At 40.3% G+C, this 21,210-nt stretch overlaps 4 protein-coding genes across 5 annotated transcripts; 3 read left to right on the plus strand and 1 right to left on the minus strand.

The window, feature by feature from the left end:
- Positions 1-10,505: 10,505 nt before the first annotated feature.
- On the plus strand, positions 10,506-14,853 carry RB195_019984 (uncharacterized protein; the record flags this gene model as incomplete). Of its 2 annotated transcripts, none has more annotated exons than XM_064188087.1 (5): positions 10,506-10,601; positions 10,673-10,764; positions 11,216-11,327; positions 12,631-12,723; positions 14,413-14,853. In XM_064188087.1, the coding sequence occupies 5 exons, from the start codon at positions 10,506-10,508 to the stop codon at positions 14,851-14,853; spliced, it is 834 nt and encodes a 277-aa protein (XP_064043967.1). The 2 variants fall into 2 exon arrangements, with proteins under 2 accessions (XP_064043967.1, XP_064043968.1); XM_064188086.1 differs by lacking the exon at positions 12,631-12,723 and adding an exon at positions 13,997-14,083.
- Positions 14,854-15,222: 369 nt separating this feature from the next.
- On the plus strand, positions 15,223-16,068 carry RB195_019985 (uncharacterized protein; the record flags this gene model as incomplete). Its single annotated transcript, XM_064188088.1, has 1 exon — positions 15,223-16,068. One exon carries the CDS (start codon positions 15,223-15,225, stop codon positions 16,066-16,068), a length of 846 nt encoding a protein of 281 aa, XP_064043969.1.
- An 814-nt stretch (positions 16,069-16,882) lies between these two features.
- RB195_019986 (uncharacterized protein) lies at positions 16,883-17,140 on the plus strand (the record flags this gene model as incomplete). The annotated part of the gene is made up of 1 exon (XM_064188089.1): positions 16,883-17,140. The coding sequence occupies one exon, from the start codon at positions 16,883-16,885 to the stop codon at positions 17,138-17,140; it is 258 nt and encodes an 85-aa protein (XP_064043970.1).
- A 2,090-nt stretch (positions 17,141-19,230) lies between these two features.
- On the minus strand, positions 19,231-20,559 carry RB195_019987 (uncharacterized protein; the record flags this gene model as incomplete). The annotated part of the gene is made up of 1 exon (XM_064188090.1): positions 19,231-20,559. The coding sequence occupies one exon, from the start codon at positions 20,557-20,559 to the stop codon at positions 19,231-19,233; it is 1,329 nt and encodes a 442-aa protein (XP_064043971.1).
- Between the last annotated feature and the right edge of the window lie 651 nt (positions 20,560-21,210).

The following is a 21,210-nucleotide window of genomic DNA, read 5'->3' on the forward strand; positions in this document are numbered from 1 at the left end:
GTCGCCATAAGCTGGTCTGGAAAACTATCATTAGGTTGGTGCAAAAGAAATGCAGGTTTTTTTTTTTGTTTTATTAGTTTCAACACTACTTTTTTTGATAAACTAAGGCTTTTTTTACGAGGTATTATACATTGTTGGAAAGCTTATTATATGAGTTTTCTAGATATGTATATGGAATTCAATTCAAGTCGCTTATTATAAAATAATTTGGCTTTTATTTTCTGATGTCTAATCGCAATTTTCGTCAAATTTACTTCTACGAGTTCAAACTGGGCCGGACTGCCGCTCAAAACGCTCGAAATATCAACGAAGTATGGGGCCAGGGAAGTATCGACGAATGCACAGTACAACGTTGGTTCCAAAAGTTTCGTGCCGGCAACACCAGCCTCGAAGACGAACCACATAGTAGCCGTCCACCAATACTTGATAGCCTTTCTGAACCTTTCTGAATCCGGGTGAAACAATTACAGGAGAATTAAAGTACTGCCAGCAAATCGACGAAATGCACCAGAAACTGCGAAGTTGATGCCCGGCATTGATCAATAGAAAAGGAGCAATCCTACTTCATGACAACGCTAGACCTCACGTCTCATTGATTACACGGCAAAAGCTGCATGTGTTGGACTATGAAACTCTGGATCATCCACCATACTCGCCAGACATTTCGCCTACTGATTTTCACTTTTTCAAGCACCTTGATAACTTCTTGCGGGAGAAACGCTTCAGAAACCAAGACGATGCAGAAACTGCCTTCGATGAGTTCATCGCTTCCAGAACCCCAGACTTTTATGATATTGGCATTAAGAAGCTCGTTTCTCGTTGGCAAAAGTGCGTTAATTGTAATGGAGAATTCTTTGATTATATAAATTTTGTTAGATCTGAGTTATATTAATTTAGATTTTAGGTAGAAAAACCTGCATTTCTTTTGCACCAACCTAATACTTGTAGTTTATAGCAACTTTTGTCGAGAGGCTATTGAGTTTGATGTTTATAGTTTCGAAATATGGCTTTAAAAGTCCAATTCCAGGAAATAGAAAGGATAATGAAAACAAGGAAAATACAAAAAGCAAAAAAATATCATGACTTGTTTGAAATGTTCAGTAAAGTAATACCACGCTGTGTTTTTGAGAACTAAGTTCCCAGATTTTTGTTCCACCTGTTAAAGGCAGCATATCACGAAATTGAGGGTGTTGGAGCTGGGTAAGCGTTGTAACGCTAATTCTCGCAACCGGAACGCTATATTGTACGTGTATTTGGTTTGAGGATCAAACGAACTCCCGTTATTCGTAGATTTACTCGAACGGGCACCAATAATATTTCCATCTGTCTCGATGGAAATATGCAGATCGCGTGCAGATGTTGTCCAATGGCATCTCTTCTTGCGAGAGACTTGAAGATCGAGGGTTTTTTTTTGTTGAAGAACTTCGCAAAAGAGGTCTGACCGTGGGGTCTCCCTGCGGTGCGCTTGATGTCGCGTTGTATACAGTCGCTCACTTCTCTGGTCCAACGATTATCGTTGAAACGCATCACGTGGCCGACATACCTAATGTACTTCCCTTGGCATATGCTGCAACGTCTCTGGTCGATCGAGCATCTTCGTTGTTAGCATCATCTTTGACGAAAGATAAAACTGTGAATCCCGTCCCTCTGTTGTGTGGAACGGGATGCTTCTAGTATCACTCTTTCGGTTGCGCGTTCAATGAAGCTCGCCGCGTTTTCTTCCAACTTGCCACTTCCTCCGGTTTCTGAAGCATAAGTCAAAACAGCAAGTACGATGGTGGCGAAGAGGTGAGCACGGAGCCGGATGTTAGTGGTCTTCTCCACTACGTGCCCGATTGTCTCGAAAGCTCCACAAACCGATCGTTTCCTCCTACCCCATCTTGAGCGTCACTTGGTTCTTCGTCCATCTCAGATAAACATTTGGATATGTTCGTCCTTTTGAACATAAACGGAACACCCGAGACCCATCAGTTTCTCATGAACATCGACTTCTGCAGATTTAGGTGAAGGGCGATGCACCCACATGTTTCGTCTAAATCGGCCAGCGTTTGTCCCGCTTGTCTGATGCTAAACGTTGTCAGAACGATGTCATTAACAAAGCGGAAGCGGTATAGCTGCCGACAATAAACCTTTATTTCCATGTCGTCCAATTCCAGCTTTCGCACTGCGTTCTCGAGAGTGGTCGTGAATATCTCAGGTAAGATTGCATCACTATGTAGGACCGTTCTCGTCACGACGATGATGATTTTCATGTAGAGTAGTGAGATTCCGGGCGTGAGGTTACTGTGCAACTCTCGAAGTGTCTTTGTGTACTGAGTAGGGACACCTTGGTTATCATTTTCGAACTCCTTGATGAAATATTGGGGCCGTATCACCTGTTTCTCGTTCGTTTCCTTAGTTGGGAATGATGTGCAAAAAACTTCAGAAAAAAGGTTGTCACGCACGAATTGGATCAAGTATCCACAAAAGGTGAGTAATTTATTTGCTATCTATTGAACGAAAGTGAATACCTATTTCATTTACTACGTTGCACTCGCTACAGCCGAGACGGTTATGTGGCTTTAGCGTAACTTTGTGAATTTGAGTCGTTTGTCTGGTTACCACAGCGATGACCCCAAGTTTCCTAAACGTCAGCTCCCGCCTTCAGTGAGTAGATAATTAGCAACAGTAGTAGTAGTATGTAGTTCCTTTTATCGTTAAAAACCTTGAAATGTTTACTTGATATCTTCAAAAACGGGACTTTTTCAGTAGACTGGTTAAAAAAAAACATGTTCTCAATTAGTTTTTTGGAGTGAATTCCTTCTTCTTTGCATCGACATTACACATTTTATTTTCGTTCTCCAATTCATTTAGCTGATACACCTGAGCTGAGCTCCTGCACCTCAGGTCGATCGCATTTCTATTTTGTTTGGTTGGTCATTATTGAACTGCAATCATCACCGCCCTTTGTAAATATCGAAGGAATCGTACAATTTTTTTTTAGGAAACCACAACAACTTCAAATTGTGAATTTAGGTAGCTATTTGCGTAATATCTCATCTTAGTTGCACGTTCCCGAATTCTGTGATTGAAGGATTAGGCGGTCCGTAAAATCCAGTTCGATTTTCTTCCCACAAAGTGATCAGATGGATAGATCAAACTTGACCACATCCATCCAACTGAGTGTATGTCTGGCGTACTTTGTAGGAAGAAATTTGTTCGTCGTTCCTATTGCGTTTTTCAGGAGAAATGGGGAATTTAGCGGGACCACTCTCCTATTCCTCATCTCTACACTCTGAACCCCGTGTTTCCATCACGTTTCCACACCACGCCAATTTCGTGATAAATTGCCTTTAATTAATTTTGCCGGAACCTGATCATGTTAGTTGATTATAGGTGTAGATTGAACAAAATGAAAACAAAAACAACGAAAGAAGAAAACAAAACAAGTGGTCATCTGTAAATATTTTGAAAAAATCGATCGATAAATCAGTAACCTTGCAAATACATTTGCCTCAGAGAAGCTTCAACGTTTCCAGCTTTCACATGTCTATCTACTTTGATAACTTCTTTCCTTGCTACAAAAGTTCAAAGACAGGACGGACCGCAATTTTACGCAATAAACAAAATCGCATAAATGAGCTTAAAAAATAACAAACCAACAATTTCGTGTGGTCTGCTCTAACAATTTTTTGATGTCCCGATGTGAAAGAACCAAGTGTGAAAGTTTGAGTCTTTTTCACTCTTTCAATTATAACCTTAGGCTATGTCAGGTTCAATTATTGTTTTTTGGCGCATATCTGGGTTTGATCATTGCTCAACAATAAGTCGCTTTATGTATAGACCTCAAAGAGAGGAATCTAATGATATATGAGTTGTCCTGAAGTTTCCGTTTTATGCGCAGTTATGAGCAAGCGAGGGTGGCCGACGGTGTCGCGCCGTCACTCACCGCCGGTTTTTCAGTATTGTACATAGTATTGTACTTCACTTTGGTAAAGGTACACTTCTTGATAAAGATTATTCCCTTCTTTCCAGGCGATCCAACCAAACTTTGTTGCAATTTCGTTAGCTTCTTAAATTACATTAATAGTTTATTTCTGTTAATTTAATAACTAATTCCTGTGCTTTTAGACTTTTTGACGCAAATACGTACATTAACTCTTCAGAAGTAGGTTGAGGATTCATTGATTTAATTACTGAAAATAGCGAACATGTAATCTTTATGTTAGGATTGGCAATTTTTTACCATTTTAATTTTTTAAAATAATAAATGTACGACGTAGACGTATAGACTGCAAAAAAAACATACAAAAGCGATGCTGCCCACAATGGAGTGAATTTGGATTGTGGAAATCTCGCCAATGTGTTTGTTTGAAAATACGTAGTTATTCGCTAAAAGTTGCTGAAGGAGTAACGTCGTCAAAACTGCTTTATCTTCCACTTCTAGTTTTCGAAGTTTTTTTCTTGTTATTTTTCATTTAGTCAGTCAGAATCCATAAGCGATCCTCCCGACAAATGTATTTCATTTCACCCAAAAATTTGGAATATGATAGCTATGCTCAGAACCCGATTTCTGGACGTATTAAGTTATATGCATTGTTTGGATCTCTACAGGGATTTGACTAGATCCTAAGTGAGATCTGAATTTCCATCGGAAGGAAAAAAACGATTTTGAATAGCCACATCAAACTTTGAAGAAGCGAGGTGTTCGGACGGAACGGGCATTCCGAAGAACACTGAACATTTTTTTCCGGAATCAAAAAAAAAGTCAACAACTGGAAACAAAGAGTCGAAATAGACTGTGATTTCTGCCGTAAGGTTCCTGTAATTTTTTCTTTACCCATGATTTGTTCAGTCCAGATATACTAAGAACCTAACGGTTTCTTATAAAATATCTAGGCGATTTATTATGAAACATGCCGCCCACAAAGTCGGCCGGAGAGGATTATTGCTAGGATGGAATGAAATGAGACAAAAATATCTTTGAACTAATGAGTCCTCGTCACAGCTGACGATTTAAAGGTTTTTTTTTAATTTGGCAGCAGTGAATCTGCACATCAGGTGTCGTCTAATACAGAGCTAATCGACTAGTCGCTGTATAAGCAGAGGATCGTACAAGTAGAAGTGTCGGACTTTACTAATAGCCCTATTTTTTTGATTTTCGTAATGGATAGCTATTTCAATGTTGGTTGGTCCTACATTGTATTGGAGAATCCTGTTTTCAGTTGCGTAGGATAAGTGTCCATAGTCGCGAAGGCGTGGGTACTAGTAATGAGGTGCTAAAATTTATTATAAAATTGGAAGAGACTTGTGGAAAACTGATCAAGGAATTTTTTGGTTTTCATGATCTCATAAAAACTTTTGTTTGTCGCAGATCTCATCTAATTCTTTCGTTATATTTTTATTCGTGTTAAATCGTGTTCTTCTCCTTGAAGACACTGTATTCCGTTACAGAAGCAGAAGACTGTTGAAAACTCGCTCCTCGGGATTTTTTTTTGCATTTTTTAAAATAGAGATAAATTGAGTTTTCAGAAAAATCATTTAATTTTTATTTGCAGCTTGTAGGTGAAACGATGAGTGATAACAAAGAAATGCTGGACCAAATAAAAAAGGTTTTTGATCTCCTGAAGTGTTAGAAGCACAGTTAAGGGACAAGACAGTGAGCCTCATGGATTTGATTAATGCACTCATTTCACCCAGCAGGATGTCCAGCTTCTAATAGTATTTTAGTACAGTAGAATAATAGAATTCTAGTAAAGTAGAATAATAGAAATTAGGTTACAGAATAGAATATCAGGAAAAGTAGCTTAAAATATATAGCAATTCTTCCGTTTCGCCTCTACCCTTAGACGGAAGGAGTAATTATAGATTGGGAAGCAGAGAATAATTAGGAATGACAAGTGTTATTCACTCCCGAGGCTCTTCAGTAAGGAGGAGTGGACAGAATGTGGAGTTCATATAGAGCCTGTTATTTATAGCCAGCTAAGGCGCCAAAATAATCCGTATGACTAACTGTTAGGTCAAGGAGATCACGAGAACAGACTAGATACAAACGTATTGGTAAAAGCTTTGAAACTACGTATTCTATATAGTTCAGGATACTTATAAATAATATGTTTGTTCTTAATAAAACATTTAAAAATAGCCTGAATAATAATGTTCTTGTCGTATTCTAAGGCACTCAGAAGTTTAAGCATGATCTGTAGTCTGTCTGTAAAATCTGAATAAAAACTACAGCTCCTAGATATTCGTAGAGTCTCAGTATATATAATAGCGGTTTTAAGAGTATTAGAAATAAAAGAATTGCCATGGCAGAATCTAGAGACAGTAAAGTTGAATAAGTCTGTCTTGTTGTATTGTTTAGTATATAAGTGTTCGTCAGAGCAGTAAATATGTAAGTCTAAAAAATAACATTCGTAATTTGTACTATTAGTTTTTTCCAACGTCAAAACATTATGGTAAGTTTGGTCTATAATATTTGCAAGGATTTTTTCACCGGCATTGTGTATGATTAGTAGGTCATCCATATATCTAAATGGATGGAAAACAAATTTGAGTTTATGAATAGTAGAAGCATAAATGCATTCATAATATGAGAGCGCAAGATCAGCTAGAACTGGGCTGGTATTACTACCTTGTGGAACCCCTACGATTTGTTTAAATAACCTGTTTCCTACTTTACAGAAACTATTCTCTAGAATATATTCGAGTAAAGTTATAAGGTCATAAATGCAATAATTTCTATAGTTAGGTTTATCTATAGATACGTCGGAGAAGAATATTTTGCGTTTATAAATCATAACAAACTTTTTCCGAACATTTTTAAAACATATTTTGATAATTTCTATGATGTTTCTAACAATGACCGTATGAGGAATGTTAGTAAACATATTGGTAAAATCTGCAGAAAATAATTTAAGCCCATGTCCTCTTATGGATGTTATATCATTAGCTATGTTTATATTATCAATAGACCAATAAGTGTTTAAGCAGTTTTTGTTGTTATAGACAGCTTTAGTGTAGTTACGAAAATGTCTTTTGAAGAAGGAGAGAATGTTCATTAACTCTAATGATAAAGGTTTAACACTGCTATTAGAGGCACCTGTGATGAATCTAAATTTAACAGGTGTTTTATGCAATTTTGGGATAGCATAAATAATTGGAAGATTAGGATCCTTAAAATTGATGAGACCTAGACTTTTTATATATTTGGCGTGTTTATCAAGTATATCTAAAGGATTAGCATGTACTATTTTATAGTAATTGTCGGAGGAATTGTAAAGTAAGCCCATTTCTTTGAGGAGAGAAATAAGGTAATATTTTTTGCAAATAATGCCATAGTTAGAACTAGCTTTATCTAGGGGGCAAATAATAAAGTATTTTTGTACGTAATTTAGTTCTGTGTAGTATGTAGAAAATTTAATGTTACTGGTAGTACTGTAAAGGATGGAACGGTAAGTAGTGTATAGAAAGTTTTTATAAAAATTAGAAATTTTATAAGTATAGTAGTCATTTAATTTATACCTATTTTTAATTTTAGATGTTACAATTTTTATGATATTATCCCATAGTTGATATATTTGTGTAGTAGTAAAATTGGTAGGTGGTCTGAATTTTGTACCTTTGTTTAGTATGTTGTAAATTTCATAATTTATAAATATATTAATATCCCCTATTATAACATGTTTATGGTGTGTGTCAACAAAGTTTTTAAAGTCACTACAAGCACAAGGAATTTTAGTTATATCTAAATCTTGAATATTTTTGAGAAACTTATTGTAATTGTATATCTTAGTAGATATAGGTTTGGGATATTCGAAGATTAATCTAATTGGGAGGACTTCTTTGTTACTATTATCCCGAATAATGTTAGTGATGAATTTATTATTAAGCATTTTGGATAAATTATGGTTATCAAGTTTAGTAGAGTAATATGGTATCTTAACTGAGATATGATTATTAAATATGTTTTTATGTCGTAAAGTATCTGTAGGGTTTTTAAATTGGTAATAACATAGAGTGGAGAGTAGAACTGTTTTATGTAAGTTGGATATTTTGAAAGAAAAGGGGTCATACATGCATAGGTGAATAAGGTTTTGGATAAAAGACTTGTTTTTGAATTTAAGAAACTTGTAGATAGAATCAAAATGAGGATTAAATGTGAATAGATCTGTTATTTCTTTCTTAACTTCTTCTAGGTTATAAACCTTTTTCTTAGATTTCTTTCTATAATTGTTACCTCTATTGTTTCGATATTTTATAATTTTAAGACTGTAGTATGGATGGTTTTTATTATAAGTTAAGAGATTGTTTATGTGAGAAGTATTTCCATATCCTTTAATGTTATTATTAGAACCGAAAGGGTATGGAGTCATAAGAAGTTTGATCCAGAATAATTCTTTATCTCTCAACGTATTAATATTAGTATTTTCGGGAAGATTATCCAGAATATGTATATTAAATTTAGCAAAATCGCAATTATTTTTATAGTAATGGTCGTAAAATAATTTGTTCGAGTGATTTTTATTAGAAATGCCATTTATATGTTCTCTAATTCTAATTTTGAGTTTTCTGGTTGTTATACCAACATATTGTAAATCACATGTAGAGCAAGTGAGGCAATACACCACATTATTTGACATACAATTACTGTTGTTATATTTATACGTTTTAAGTATAAACTTTGTTGTGTATGATGTTATAAAATTGCTAAAGTTAATATTGTTGCAATAGAAACATCTATTAGAACATTTTTGACCCTCATTGTTATTACCAAAATTAAGTAGGTTGTATAAACCGTTAACCTTACTTTTGTAAAAGACGTGTTCCTGAAAATAATAGTAGGGGGAATGGGTGTGCGCGATTTGTTTCAAAGTGTCTAAAAAAATTGATGGAACATCTAAAACAGATTTCCAGATCAGTTCGAGGCAATAGGTAGGGGAGGAGCAAACTGCTAGAAGCAAGGTAGCTAAAAGTTAATGTATGAACGAATCAACTAAAAAAAAATAAATAACAAAACATAACATAAACAAAACATAAGATAAACAGTGAAGGAAAGCTCGAACTGTATTTCACCTGCAGTAGGGGGTGGTAAGAGGTTTCGCTGTGGCTGTCCAGTTAATTTTCCCAAACTGCATAACCCCATGTAAACTTTTCATGCCACTGGGATCGATAAATCTACACCAAACTGGTCTAGGAGGATAAAATTACTGGCTCGATAAATCGATTAGCGCTCAGAAGTCACTGCATGGGCTGTTTTCGAATTCATATGATTTTTAATCAAAGTTGAAGCATCATATTCGGATTGAATGACGCACATCATCCTACGTGACTTTCAAATGTCACGAGAACAGAAATGTTGCAGCTATTGTACAACAATCCATGCTAATGCATGATTTGTGGAAAAAGTGCTGCTATTTCTATTGAAAGAACGATTCTATAGCCACGGAAACGTTTCTCATGAAGTGTTTTGGCGTTATTTTCCAGGAGCTCTAGTTAAAAAGAATGTGATACTTAGCAACTTTGAGAGCAGATTAATCGAACCAATCCTCTCTGAAGGGAAGTTCAATTACATCAATGTATTAATTCTTCTTTTGTTTGAGGAAGAAGTGTTTGCATGGCAACAGATCCCATGAGGTGAAAAGCTTCATTCTCTTCATCTTCTTCTTGGACATTGACGCAGCAACCAACAGAGTTTTCCGTACCCCTTTCCTGGTGTCCCCAAAATTTCCTAATTTTTGTACCTAGCGCCTTACTGCTAAGTGCACCCACTTGACATAACTAAAGTTTGGAGTAGCTTGGTAGTGAAACCCATGTTAAAGGTTGCTATTCAGTCTGATGTTCACCCCCATTGTATTACGCACACAAACGAAAGCGATTAAAAGTTGTTTTAAATAGCTTGTCGTTGACTTCACAACATGTTTGAAAAACAAGAAATTGCGAACAAATATTGCATTAAAGCATATGATTTTGGGTGTGACATTTAACTGACAAATTCTTAGTAATGTGACTGTTTCTACATGCCTAACCCGATTATCGTGTTCTCACAAATAGTTCTTCTATGAGGGTAGAAACAGAAGGATCGCCCTCATCCAATATTTTCCCTATTTGCTTCCTTCATTTTTATGTTGCCGAAGTGTTTAATAAACGAATAAAAATTATGAAAGACACCAGAACACCTGCACAAGCTAATTATTCACCGGCTGCTCAGCAACTCTGCGCTTTCCCAAATTTTGATTCTCGGTAATGTCCGAATCCGAAGTGAAGCATCTAATTTTTGTTTCCGCGCAATGCGCTGTAAATGTGCCATATTTGCTGCTCTGTAGTATTCACATTTAAAACGTTTTTGACCTGAAAAACTCGATCGATACTTGGACACCGTTCTTATCTAAAATCTCTTCAACTTCTCATTTATTTAATATCTTTTCTACTATTGTGTGACTGTCCTCCGATAAAAAAATATGATCAGTATCAGGCTCAGTAAACAAAATGTGAATACTTTGTTTTTTAGGGTGGTCGTTTTCAGCATGCCAGTGACACCTCGCTCGCACGTGGAGTCTGATGACGACAGTGATAAAGACGAAGAGCAGCTGCCTCAACCTGCTGTTGAGGAGAAATGCTTTGTCAGTGCATCTTACAAGGAGGAGATTATGAATCTTTACTAAAGGGTATCTGGAATTCCACAGTTTTTCAGCCTTCGTCACTATTTGGTTATCAATTCGCTGTGGACACAGCTCAAGATTACATCGTCCGAGAGCTGCTTAAAAAATTCAACGCACTAGAAATGTGGGGAAATGTATATTTACAACTCAATGTGTATATTTTAAAACGTCAACGTTTTTGCAAAACATTTTGAGAGCCACGCCACGAATCTGACGTGGTGAATATGCGGGAAAAGGTAGAGATGAGGTTGTAGATTGTGGGATCTGGGGTGGGTTCGCTCTATGGTCGTTCTAAAAAAACGGCGTAGAAGACCAGCCTGTTGAAGTGAGGGAATGAGTGAGCTGCAAAGGAGATCGGAACGTGTAGAGATGAGGTTGTAGATTGTGAGATCCGGGCTGGTTTCGCTCGTCTCTCTGTATACAGAGGTCACAGCTACAGAATACTTTGAGGCAACATTCAAGTAAAACGACACTCCTTCTTCATGATAAAAGTTTAAAGCTGTGGAAAGGAAAGTAAAGGGAGGGGGAGGAGGGGGAGGGAGTGGGGGAAACAAGATGATATTATATCAATTCAGATATTGTGATGCTCCTCACGAGACCTTCTGCCCTAGCACATTCAGTTGCTCCATGGATGTGTCACTTGAAGAAGGTCTTTACTTTCCTCAAAGGGTCTGCACAAGAATACCAGTTAGTACGGCTGATCGAAAACTTTCTTTTTAAACTTAAATTTTAAATAATTCAAATTTTAAAATACGTTGTAATCTCTTGCATTTAAGGTTTTAGATATCGAGTATAAAAAGAACATGCGTCGTTTTTGCGTTCCAACATTTTTATAGTTTAGACGAAGCAGAACAAATAGTAGAAATACAAATTATTCCCCTTTTTCATTTATTAAATGTTAAGTTAGTGTGGAGGACAACTTAGATTCAGGTAAGTTTTAATCCCTCTGCATATGTGCATGAGGGAAAATTTCGGACGTGATTTATTAACAGTGACAATTTTAGCATTGCATTAGTTCGGGCCGGTAATCTTGCACCAAATTTCACACCTTTTTCAAACAATTACAACTTTATTGTTCATAGGTATCGATCAACAAAAAAATGATCATCATGATCCACTACGTTTTTTCAACGCTTCACTAGATCATAATTCAACAAGTCCAAAATCTGGTGGCGCCGATTCGAAGTTGCGCGAAATCTCACTTTACACCTCTTTCTGATCATCGAAGTTTTTTCCCTTGTAGATGCGGTTGCAGAACCCAAAAGTAGTCAGTCGAGGGCAAATCAGTAATATTAGCCGGGTGCGGTAGAACTACGCAACCATGTTCGCTTATTTTCTGGCGACTAAGCTTTGTCAGGTGAGGCCGGACGTTGCCATGAAGTAAAACAACATGGCCAATTCTCTTACGCTTCTAGCGTCCGCTAATTTCTGTGGTTGAGAAGAGTAGACTAAAGAGGTGCCAAATTGCTAGAAAACTCCAATTAAAGGCACATAAAATCCTGAATCGAACGATAAATTTGATGTGAAAGCTTCAGATTAACCTAATGCTTACAGTACAAAAAATCTGCAGCAGTACAAATTCATAACTCTCATCGGCATTGGCAATTTACATATGCTTACGGGAGCGGGAAGAGCTATTCACGTAACTTAAGTAATTCCACTGTTTTCGATCTTCTGACCACTTCAGGAAAGCGAAAAAGGCAGCAAGTCATTCGAGGAATTCTGCCTATATTAAACAAGCATATTCAAAACCCAAACTCCACTTTTTAGATATTCCTTAATAGGGAAGCTAAAAAATTAAGCTTAAAATTTAATTTAAATTCTTGATTGGTAGGAGTTGCAGAGTACAGAAAATTAATTAATTTAATCAATAAATAATTAATTAATATTAGTAACATATAGTAATATAATATAATATAACAATATAATAATACATCATTAATACAATAATAATATTAATAAGTAACTAATTAGTAAGTAATTTTTCTAGATGTTCACAGGAAACAATCGGCAGGTATCGTTAGAAAACATAAAAATCATGTGGTGTCGTCTCCTCTCTCATTACTTCGAATGGTTGGCAGGAGTACCGGAACTGAGATTTATGGATTTACAAGAAAAGGCAGGTTGCACCACAATGAATTAGCGCAGATCTTCGCCCTACTTTTATTCAGCCATTTTTGGTGTCTCAGAACAAACTACTGACTCGTCAGCTCTCCAGCATTTCTGCACTGATGATTTCATTTTGGACGTATCAACATGGTTACGATGGCCTTGTATTTGGAAGCGGAATTTGCTTCAATTCAAATGAGAATCAAGAGAACATGTAGGTCATTTTACGCACACTAAGAGATGGGATCTCTTACACACTGTTAGAATTATCTCTGCTTAATCTTTATTACAAAAACACGATAAAGAATAAAGTCACATGCGAGTTATTCCACTTTTGGATGCGCCATCGGGTTTACTACAATTCATAATCGTTGAGGTTTTGGAACGGGTCTTGGTTGACCTATACAATGTGGGGGTCATCCTATGTGTCAAGTCAGTGTTTTTATCCTCCCAGGCAAGTGTGGTACCAATTTATCGACTCCGGAGGAACTAAAGGCTTGGTTGGCATTGGGAGTTTTCGAACCATCGACTTTGTGAATGCAGCGGACCTCTACCCGACTGCGTTACACCGTGAACGTGTTGGCGCATCACAAAACTATTAAATGATGAACAGCGTCAAGCATTCTACATACTCTATCGTAGAGATACTAGTTTGAACAAAGTCCAAAACTGGACATCTCGATTATATGTGGACTTCGCTCCGGTCGGCTTCAATACTTAGAAGAGTTTCAAATAGGAAGACATTCCGTTGATTATCGGCACTTAATTGGAACCGTTTTACTGTTAACAGCACGTTTCATCACTCTGTTTTAGAAATAGTGCAATGGTAAGAGCGTCACTACATTTTACCCAGCCTTAATTTTACATCTATTTTTCCTCGATTCTGCTACAGTTTGAAAATATTAGCTAAAGTTAGAAGAAGTTTTCTCTTTTAACGATATACACACAAAGAATGAACGTGCCAAGATGAAATCAGGTAGACATATTTATCAAACTGAAAAGGATAACGGCCCTTCATCAGACTGTCTATCTTCTAGCTTTTGTTTAAAAGCAGCGTGTCACAAAATTCTCTCATGGAGAATTTGGGGTTCAGGATGTGGATTATGAGTATGAATGTGTCCACGGATTCCTGCCAACTGTTCTGAAAAGGGCGTGAGAGTCTCCTTAATATACCTTAATATAATTGTATGTAGGCGCGGATTTCATATGTATTTCATATGCCTATGCATTTTCCTCTATATTTTCAGCCATTATTTGGAGTCCCCCACAAAGGTTTACCGCCTCATAGTAGCGTAAAAGTAACCCTGGGCGTCGAACTGCGATGCACAGCGGAGGTTCGTCCTCCGGCAGGGTCTCCCAAGCTGAGAAGGAGTTCGACACATCCGACATTCCGGATTTTCGGAATCAGAAGCCTAGCTAAGAGTAAACCACTGCTAAGATTCACCACCGTCTTGGCAAAATGTCGCAGGGTGGCTCCCTGATCCATATAGGTTGGGCGACAACCTATGGTGAAAGCTAAGCTCGCCGTGGCGGGGCTGTTTAGTTTGGGGAAAAGTCTTTTTGCCACTCCAGCATATGCACTGCCTTAGTACCCTGTACACAGGGTCCTGCCGTCTCAGACGTCGAGCAGCATGGCGACCGGTGAGAAGCGATCATATCTCAGGTTGCTCAGGACGTCATTGATTCTGGGCCAAGGCGACACACGCACGACTCGCCATGCAATCCTTGTCTCAGACTATGTACCCACAACGCGAGAACAGTGTCCACAGACGATGACCTGCATGCCCTTCTCGGAGCTGCAGAACGTATCAAATTTCACGTGATTGCTCTGCAGGAGACCAAGTGCAGAAGGAGCGACGTACGAGAGATGAATGACGGAACACTCGTCATTCGTGGAGAGAAGGTTCCGTCGCGAAATGTAGGCGGTGTTGGTTTTGTTGTGCACCCATCTGTTGTCCATCTTGTCGGTTCTTACGAGATCCTGTCACCTCGTCTGGCCATTTTTCGCCTCGCCAAAAACCCATCAGCATCATCAACTGCTCACCAACATCAGCAGCTGATGATTCCGAATTGGACGCGTTTTACGAGGAGTTGGAGGAAATAATCCGCAACGAGAAGTCCTTCTAAAAATTCGCTGTCGGGGACCTCAACGCAAAACTAGGAAAGGCCACAGAAGAGGAATGCAGGATTAGAAGATTTGGACTAGGGAAAGGGAATGAAAATGGCAGTCGTCTTGCCGGGCTCGCCTCTTTCATGGCAACTCTCTTTTCATGAAAAATGATCAATCGCCCAATGGTGCGACTCGTGCGGATATCGACCACATACTCACCAAAAGGAGGTGGTGTCTACTTGACATCTCAGTAGTACCATCCTTTTGTAGTGGTTCTGATCACTGTCTCCTTCGTGCGAAAATACGGCTTTTCCACACGATGGAAAAGAACATCTGCTTTCGGCAACAAAAGAGAAAACATCTATGACGATTGCTTACTCGAGTCTACGACGATTGTGTACTCGAGGACTCTTAGTCCCAAGGTGGCACATCGAGGAGGACCCAAACGTGGACTACGAGATGCTGATCAGAGGATTACTAGCCTGTGCTGAACATGCCTCGAAGCCGCGCACGACAAACTTGGATCGAATTTCGAAGACCACCAAGGAATTGTTGGAAAGAAGAAGGGCTTTGAGGCTTGATCCGAATGCATCGCACATTGAGCGGTTAGTAGCAAATACTAGCTGCAGAAAAGTGCTGCAGGAGGATCTTTTGAAATATAGACAGAAGAAGATTTTGGAAGCAGCACAAAGAAGAATGAGTCCAAAGAAGTGCCGCAGGGATCTCCGCGAATATAATATTTTACTAGCAGTCTTGCTAAGCAAAGATGGGACTCGCAAGTCTTCTCGTTGTGAGATGGAAGTCATTACGGAGAGGTTCTACTCGAACCTTTTCCGTTCATCAACTCCTGTGTTAAGCCTGATCATCCCCACTGGTGAAGTTCCACCACGGATACTCCCTTCGAAAGTACGAGTCGCTATCAAGAGCATGAAACCTGGCACAGCCCCCGGACCTGATTTTATATCAGCAGACTTTCTTCGGGCTAGTGGCCATCCGCTTCATGTAATCTTAGCAGCGCACATGACATCCTATCTTCAGAAAGAAAGGATCCCAGACCAGTGGAAGACCTCGCGAACCGTTCTTATCCATAAGAAAGGTGACCGAGAGGACCTTCGGAACTACCGTCCGATATGCTTGCTGAGCGTGTTATACAAAGTGTCCACCAAGATCATCCTCACACGCATATCTAGGACGCTGGATGAAGTCTAGCCTCAAGAACAAGCTGGATTCCGTCAGGGGATCAGCTGCTTTGACCACATCCAGACCGTGTCAAGAGCAATAGAGGTTCGCCGAAAATACAGCCTGCCCCTTTGTCGATCATGGACGGTGTGGACGCTTCGTATGTGAGGACATTAGCCAATTGCTACGATCGATGCACCACGAAGATACAGCTTTTCCATCTCCACTCCCCATACCAATTGGAAAAGAGGTACGACAAGGCGATACTATATCGCCGAAGCTGTGCACGGCTGCATTGCAATGGATATTGAAATCATTTTCCTGGAAAGAAAGGGGCATACGTGTTGACGGAAGATTTTTCTCGAACTTCCGTTTTGTGGAAGACATTGTTCTCTTTTCGAGCAGTACCAATGAAGCAGAAACGATGTTCAACGAATTGAACGAAGCAGGGAAGAGAATAGGACTGTGAATAAACAGAAAGAACATACAATTCATGAAGAACGCCTACTGCGAGGACGGAAGAGTACAACTTGAAGGCTCCCAAATCGTGAAAACTTCGTCGTAAGTATACCTCGGACGTTCTATGAACGGAAAACGACTTTAAGAAAGAACTGAATAGAAGAATGAGAGCAGCAGCATTCGCAGCCGTCAGGGAAGCTACGGACCAACTGACGGACCAAGATCTTCGTGCCCATCTGTTCGACTCAACAGTTCCTTCAGACAGACATCGCTGCCAACGTCTAGGAAGCTACCTACTACATAGAGAGCCCTTGAGAGGTGCCTTCTGAAGCTTAACCGGCGCATACAACACCTAGTCGGTTTTCGCAGCTCCGACTTAAGAGGAATGTCCCGTCTTCGCGACCCAGCGGAATATGTATCGAAAGCAAAACATGGATGGGCCGGTCACATCCTGAGAAGAATCGACGATAGATGGAGTAAGAGAACAGTGGAGTGGATCCGAAGAGATGCAAAACGCCCTCGAGGGAGATCGCCAACGAGATGGGGTGACGTGTTCGCTACACGGATGGAACAGCTCAGAACTCAGCTGGATACGGCTCAAGGACCACGTCAACATCACTCACGAAACTTGAGAACATCTTAGATGACAATGGCGAGGGAACGAAACGAGTGGAAAAGATGCTGGGACCCGCACGTCCAGTGAAGACGGGCCATCTAAGTGTCTAAGTAAGTTTCTAAATATTTGGAATGATTGAGTGTGAACACACTCACATTCGTAGTGTACATTTATACTATCCGTGAGAGTCCCAATTTTGTGATGCGCTGCTTGTCCATATGCAGGTGTCCATATGCGTGCGTCTAATTTTCGAAGGAAAGTTTGGAAAAACTGAGTAACATGCATTTGAAAGAGTACATTAGGATGGAGTGGTGCAATTGCAGTAGACATACGGAGGCGTAATTTATGGTGAAGTCCGATACGGGACCACTGAGGATACTAACGCTCAAGGCTCCCGTTGGCAATACTCTCACTCAAGGCTCTCGTTTTTTGAAATGATTCTCAATTTCTTCATCCAGGGAGATTAAAAGCATCATCCCTCGAATTTTGGGTGGTACGGGTCTTAGGTGGGTTAGCCTATAGAGGTCGCAGATTGCCAGGAAGAGGGTGATTCCGTCCATTTCTTACTGTATCAGTGGAAACGGACAACAGCGGAGCGCTGTTTCTTACAACGTCCTCAATTGCAGCGCGCCACCTTTGCGCTGCCCCCGCCTCGATACGTCGAAAACTGATTCGTCCGAATGGGTTTTCGACGAGTCGCAGGCTGTGCGGGGTTGGGTTGCGAACGTTGCGCATGGCAACGGAAGCCGTCATAAGAAACAACATTCCGCTGACACAGGAAGAAACGAAAAGAATCACCATCTTCGCCACAATCCACCCCGTATAGGCTAACCCACTTAAAACCCGCACCACCCCAGATTCGTGGGATGATACCTTTAAATGACTCTTAATATTCCATTAACTTTCGCATGAATTTGTATACTACTCATTTCGCTGTTTTGTGGCGACAGAGCAGAAACTGGATGCCTGATTCGGCCTATTCCTCTGTGGTGCAACGCATCTCACCAAACATTTCCACTCTCTTTGACCGACAAAGCAATTTTTATTGTATGTAGCATTTTTGCAATACATAGACTCAAACACAATCATACAAACGTTCATTCACAGATTGACTGAGCAGGTTTCTACGTACTATGATTTCCATTTTTGATTTTTTTTCCTAAAAAAAATTTCCCCCTCCTAAATGATTGTGTCCCTAATTCTTTCAAATGTTCTAGATTTATTCAAATGGTTCAAGAGGTGTTGTCAGTCCACATATTTTTGACATTGGATTGGACTTCAAAAATGCTTTGTTTTGCTTTAAATTGATCAAGATAGTTGTTGTTTAGAATGAGAGAGCACTATAGCGTTTCTGCGGACATTCTTAACACTCATGTAATCTCAAGGTTTCGAAGATTATTTGTGACCAGAGAGGAATACTTGCTCCTGAAATTGGTCATCTTCTTCAAACGTTAGTTCTACGATCTTTTTACTTATATTTTTCTTTAAATGAGATAAGATTTACAGGGTAGAATGGATCTTGTATTATTGAAGTACATTCTAGTATTTGTAGTAGATTTTTCGTTAATAAAGATGTTACTCTCGATTATTCTGAATAAAACCTCTAAAAATGGTCTTCACTTTATATTATGGTACTTTCAGCTCAATGTGTTCGTTTTCCACCCGTCGAAACCGTGATAATTGAACACGCATCGCTGAAGTATCAATCGGCATTGGTGAATCACGTGAAACACACGCACCCTGAACTCGACCACGAGGCCGTAATAGACAGGATTTTGACACTTCTGGAAATCGTTCCCTATCTAGAGGTAATTAGCGTAAGTGTTGATCACCTTGACTCCCGTTCATTTTCGAACTGGTCGAGCGGGCGCCAGTAATCCTTCCAGTTGTCCCGATTGCGTGCCAGAGTAGCCCAGTGGTTCCTCCTTTCGCGTGGGACACGAGGAGCATCATACTTTTCTTTGAAGGACTTCGTCAAGAAATCTGACCATCGGGTCGGCGGTCTTCATGTCGCGGGGAACCCACTCGCTCACGGATCTGGTCCAACGGTTGTCATTAAAGCGCATCACATGTCCGGTCCACCTTATTTTACTTTCCTTGCAAACGCGGCGGTGTCTCTAATCTTCGATCGCTGACGTAGGAGAGAACTTCGAATCCCTCAGTTGCGTGAAACGGGATACTCCTAGCATCACTCTCTTAATTGCGCGTTCAATGACGCTCACCGCGTTTTCTTCCTGCTTGCGAAATGCCCAAGTTCCCGAAGCATAGGTTAAAGCAGGAAGTACGGTGGTGTTGAGGAGGTGAGCACGGAGCCGGGTGTTCCTGCTCTTCTTCAATACATGCTCTTGTATGCTCCTCAAGCCTCGTCTCCTCCTGCCCAGCTCGGGAATCAGGTCGTTCATCATGTTCAATTCCCGACCCAGATAAACGTAGCTGGTGCATTCGGATATGTTCGTTCCATTGAGCGTGAATGGGGCATCCGAAACCCATCCGTTCCGCATGAACATCGACTTCTGCAGATTTAGGTGAAGGGCGATGCATCCACATGATTCGTCTAAATCGGTCAGCGTTCGTCCCGCTTGGCTGATGCTAAACGTTATCAGTACGATGTCATCAGCAAAGCGCAAATGGTGTAGCTGCCGACCATCAACCTTCACTCCCATGTCGTCCCATTCCAACTTTTGCATTTCGTTCTCGAGGGTGGCTGTGAATATTTTGGGTGAAATTGTGTCACCCTGTCGGACCCCTCTTTTCACGTCAATGATGATGTTCTTGTAGAATGGCGAAATTTCGGAGGAGAAGTTACTGTACAACTCTCGAAGTACCTTTATGTACTGAGTAGGGACGCCTTGGTTGTATAAGGCTTCCACGACCGCTTCCGTCTCAACTGAGTCGAAGGCCCTCTTTAATTCGACGAAGGTGAGACAGAGCGGCATTTTGTACTCTCGTGATACCTCGATGAGTTTCGAAACAGTGTGGATGTGATCAATCGTGCTGAATCCTTTTCGAAACCCTGCTTGCTCGCATGGCTGTCCTTCATCCAGGACTTTTTCAATCCTATTAAGGATCACTCTTGTAAAGAGCTTGTAGATGACAGACAGTAGGCAGATTGGACGATAGTTGCCGATGTCATGTGGATCTCCCTTTTTATACAGCAATACGGTCTTGCTGATCTTCCACTGTTTAGGAACCTTGCATTCCGACAGATAACGTGTAAAGAGCCTCGCCAGGGTGTTGATGAGTACTGGCGGAAGGCTCTCCAGGTGTTCTGGTCTTATTGTGTCGGGACCGGGTGCCGTGCGATTTCTTACCGACATGATGGCATGTCGTATTTCGGACGGGAGAACCTCTGGAATGACATGTCCGTCTTCCCTTAGATGGTGAGGAGGCAAGTGGACATTTCTGTCGAAGAGATCAGAGTAGAAGTCGTAGATGATTTTCTCCATCCGATGCAATGGTTATTCCCTTCGGGTTCCGGAGAGCAGTCATCCTCGTCTTGCGACTGGCGAAGTCTTGACGTGCGTAGCTGATGCTTTTCCCCGCCTCTGCAGCTTCAGCCAGTACCTCTGCTCTTCTTTCTTTAAGGTCTTCCTTTATCTTCTATCTGTAAAGCCTTGCGAGCGCGGACGTGAGTTCTTGGTTCCCTGCGGCTCGTGCTGCTCCACGCTGGAGTATCAGCTCAAGATTTTGAAGAGGCAGGCGTCTCTTGATGGTTTTAGAACTCTCAGCCTTCTTCGCACAGTCGTGAAGGTGTTCAACGAGCCGGTCATATTCCTCGTTGATGTTGTCCACAACGGAATCTTCCCAAAAGCCGGCTAACGTAGCGAAGAGATCCCAGTTGATGATAGTCCTGGGATTTCTCCCTTTGAACTTGGAGGCTTTCTCTGCTCTCCTTGTGAAGGAAAATCTTCCTCGAAGGAGGCGATGGTCCGATCCCGTATTGAACTTTGGTACAACAGCGACGTCCGTCAGGCAGAACTTTTTATTGACAATGATGTGGTCTATTTCATTACGGTACCCTCCACCGGGTGACTCCCACGTTCAGCGTAGAGAGGAGGACTTCTGGAACTGCGAGTTCCCATGGATGGTCTTAGTCG

Source organism: Necator americanus, chromosome II (assembly GCF_031761385.1).
Source record: "Necator americanus strain Aroian chromosome II, whole genome shotgun sequence".
Lineage (NCBI taxonomy): Eukaryota > Metazoa > Nematoda > Chromadorea > Rhabditida > Ancylostomatidae > Necator > Necator americanus.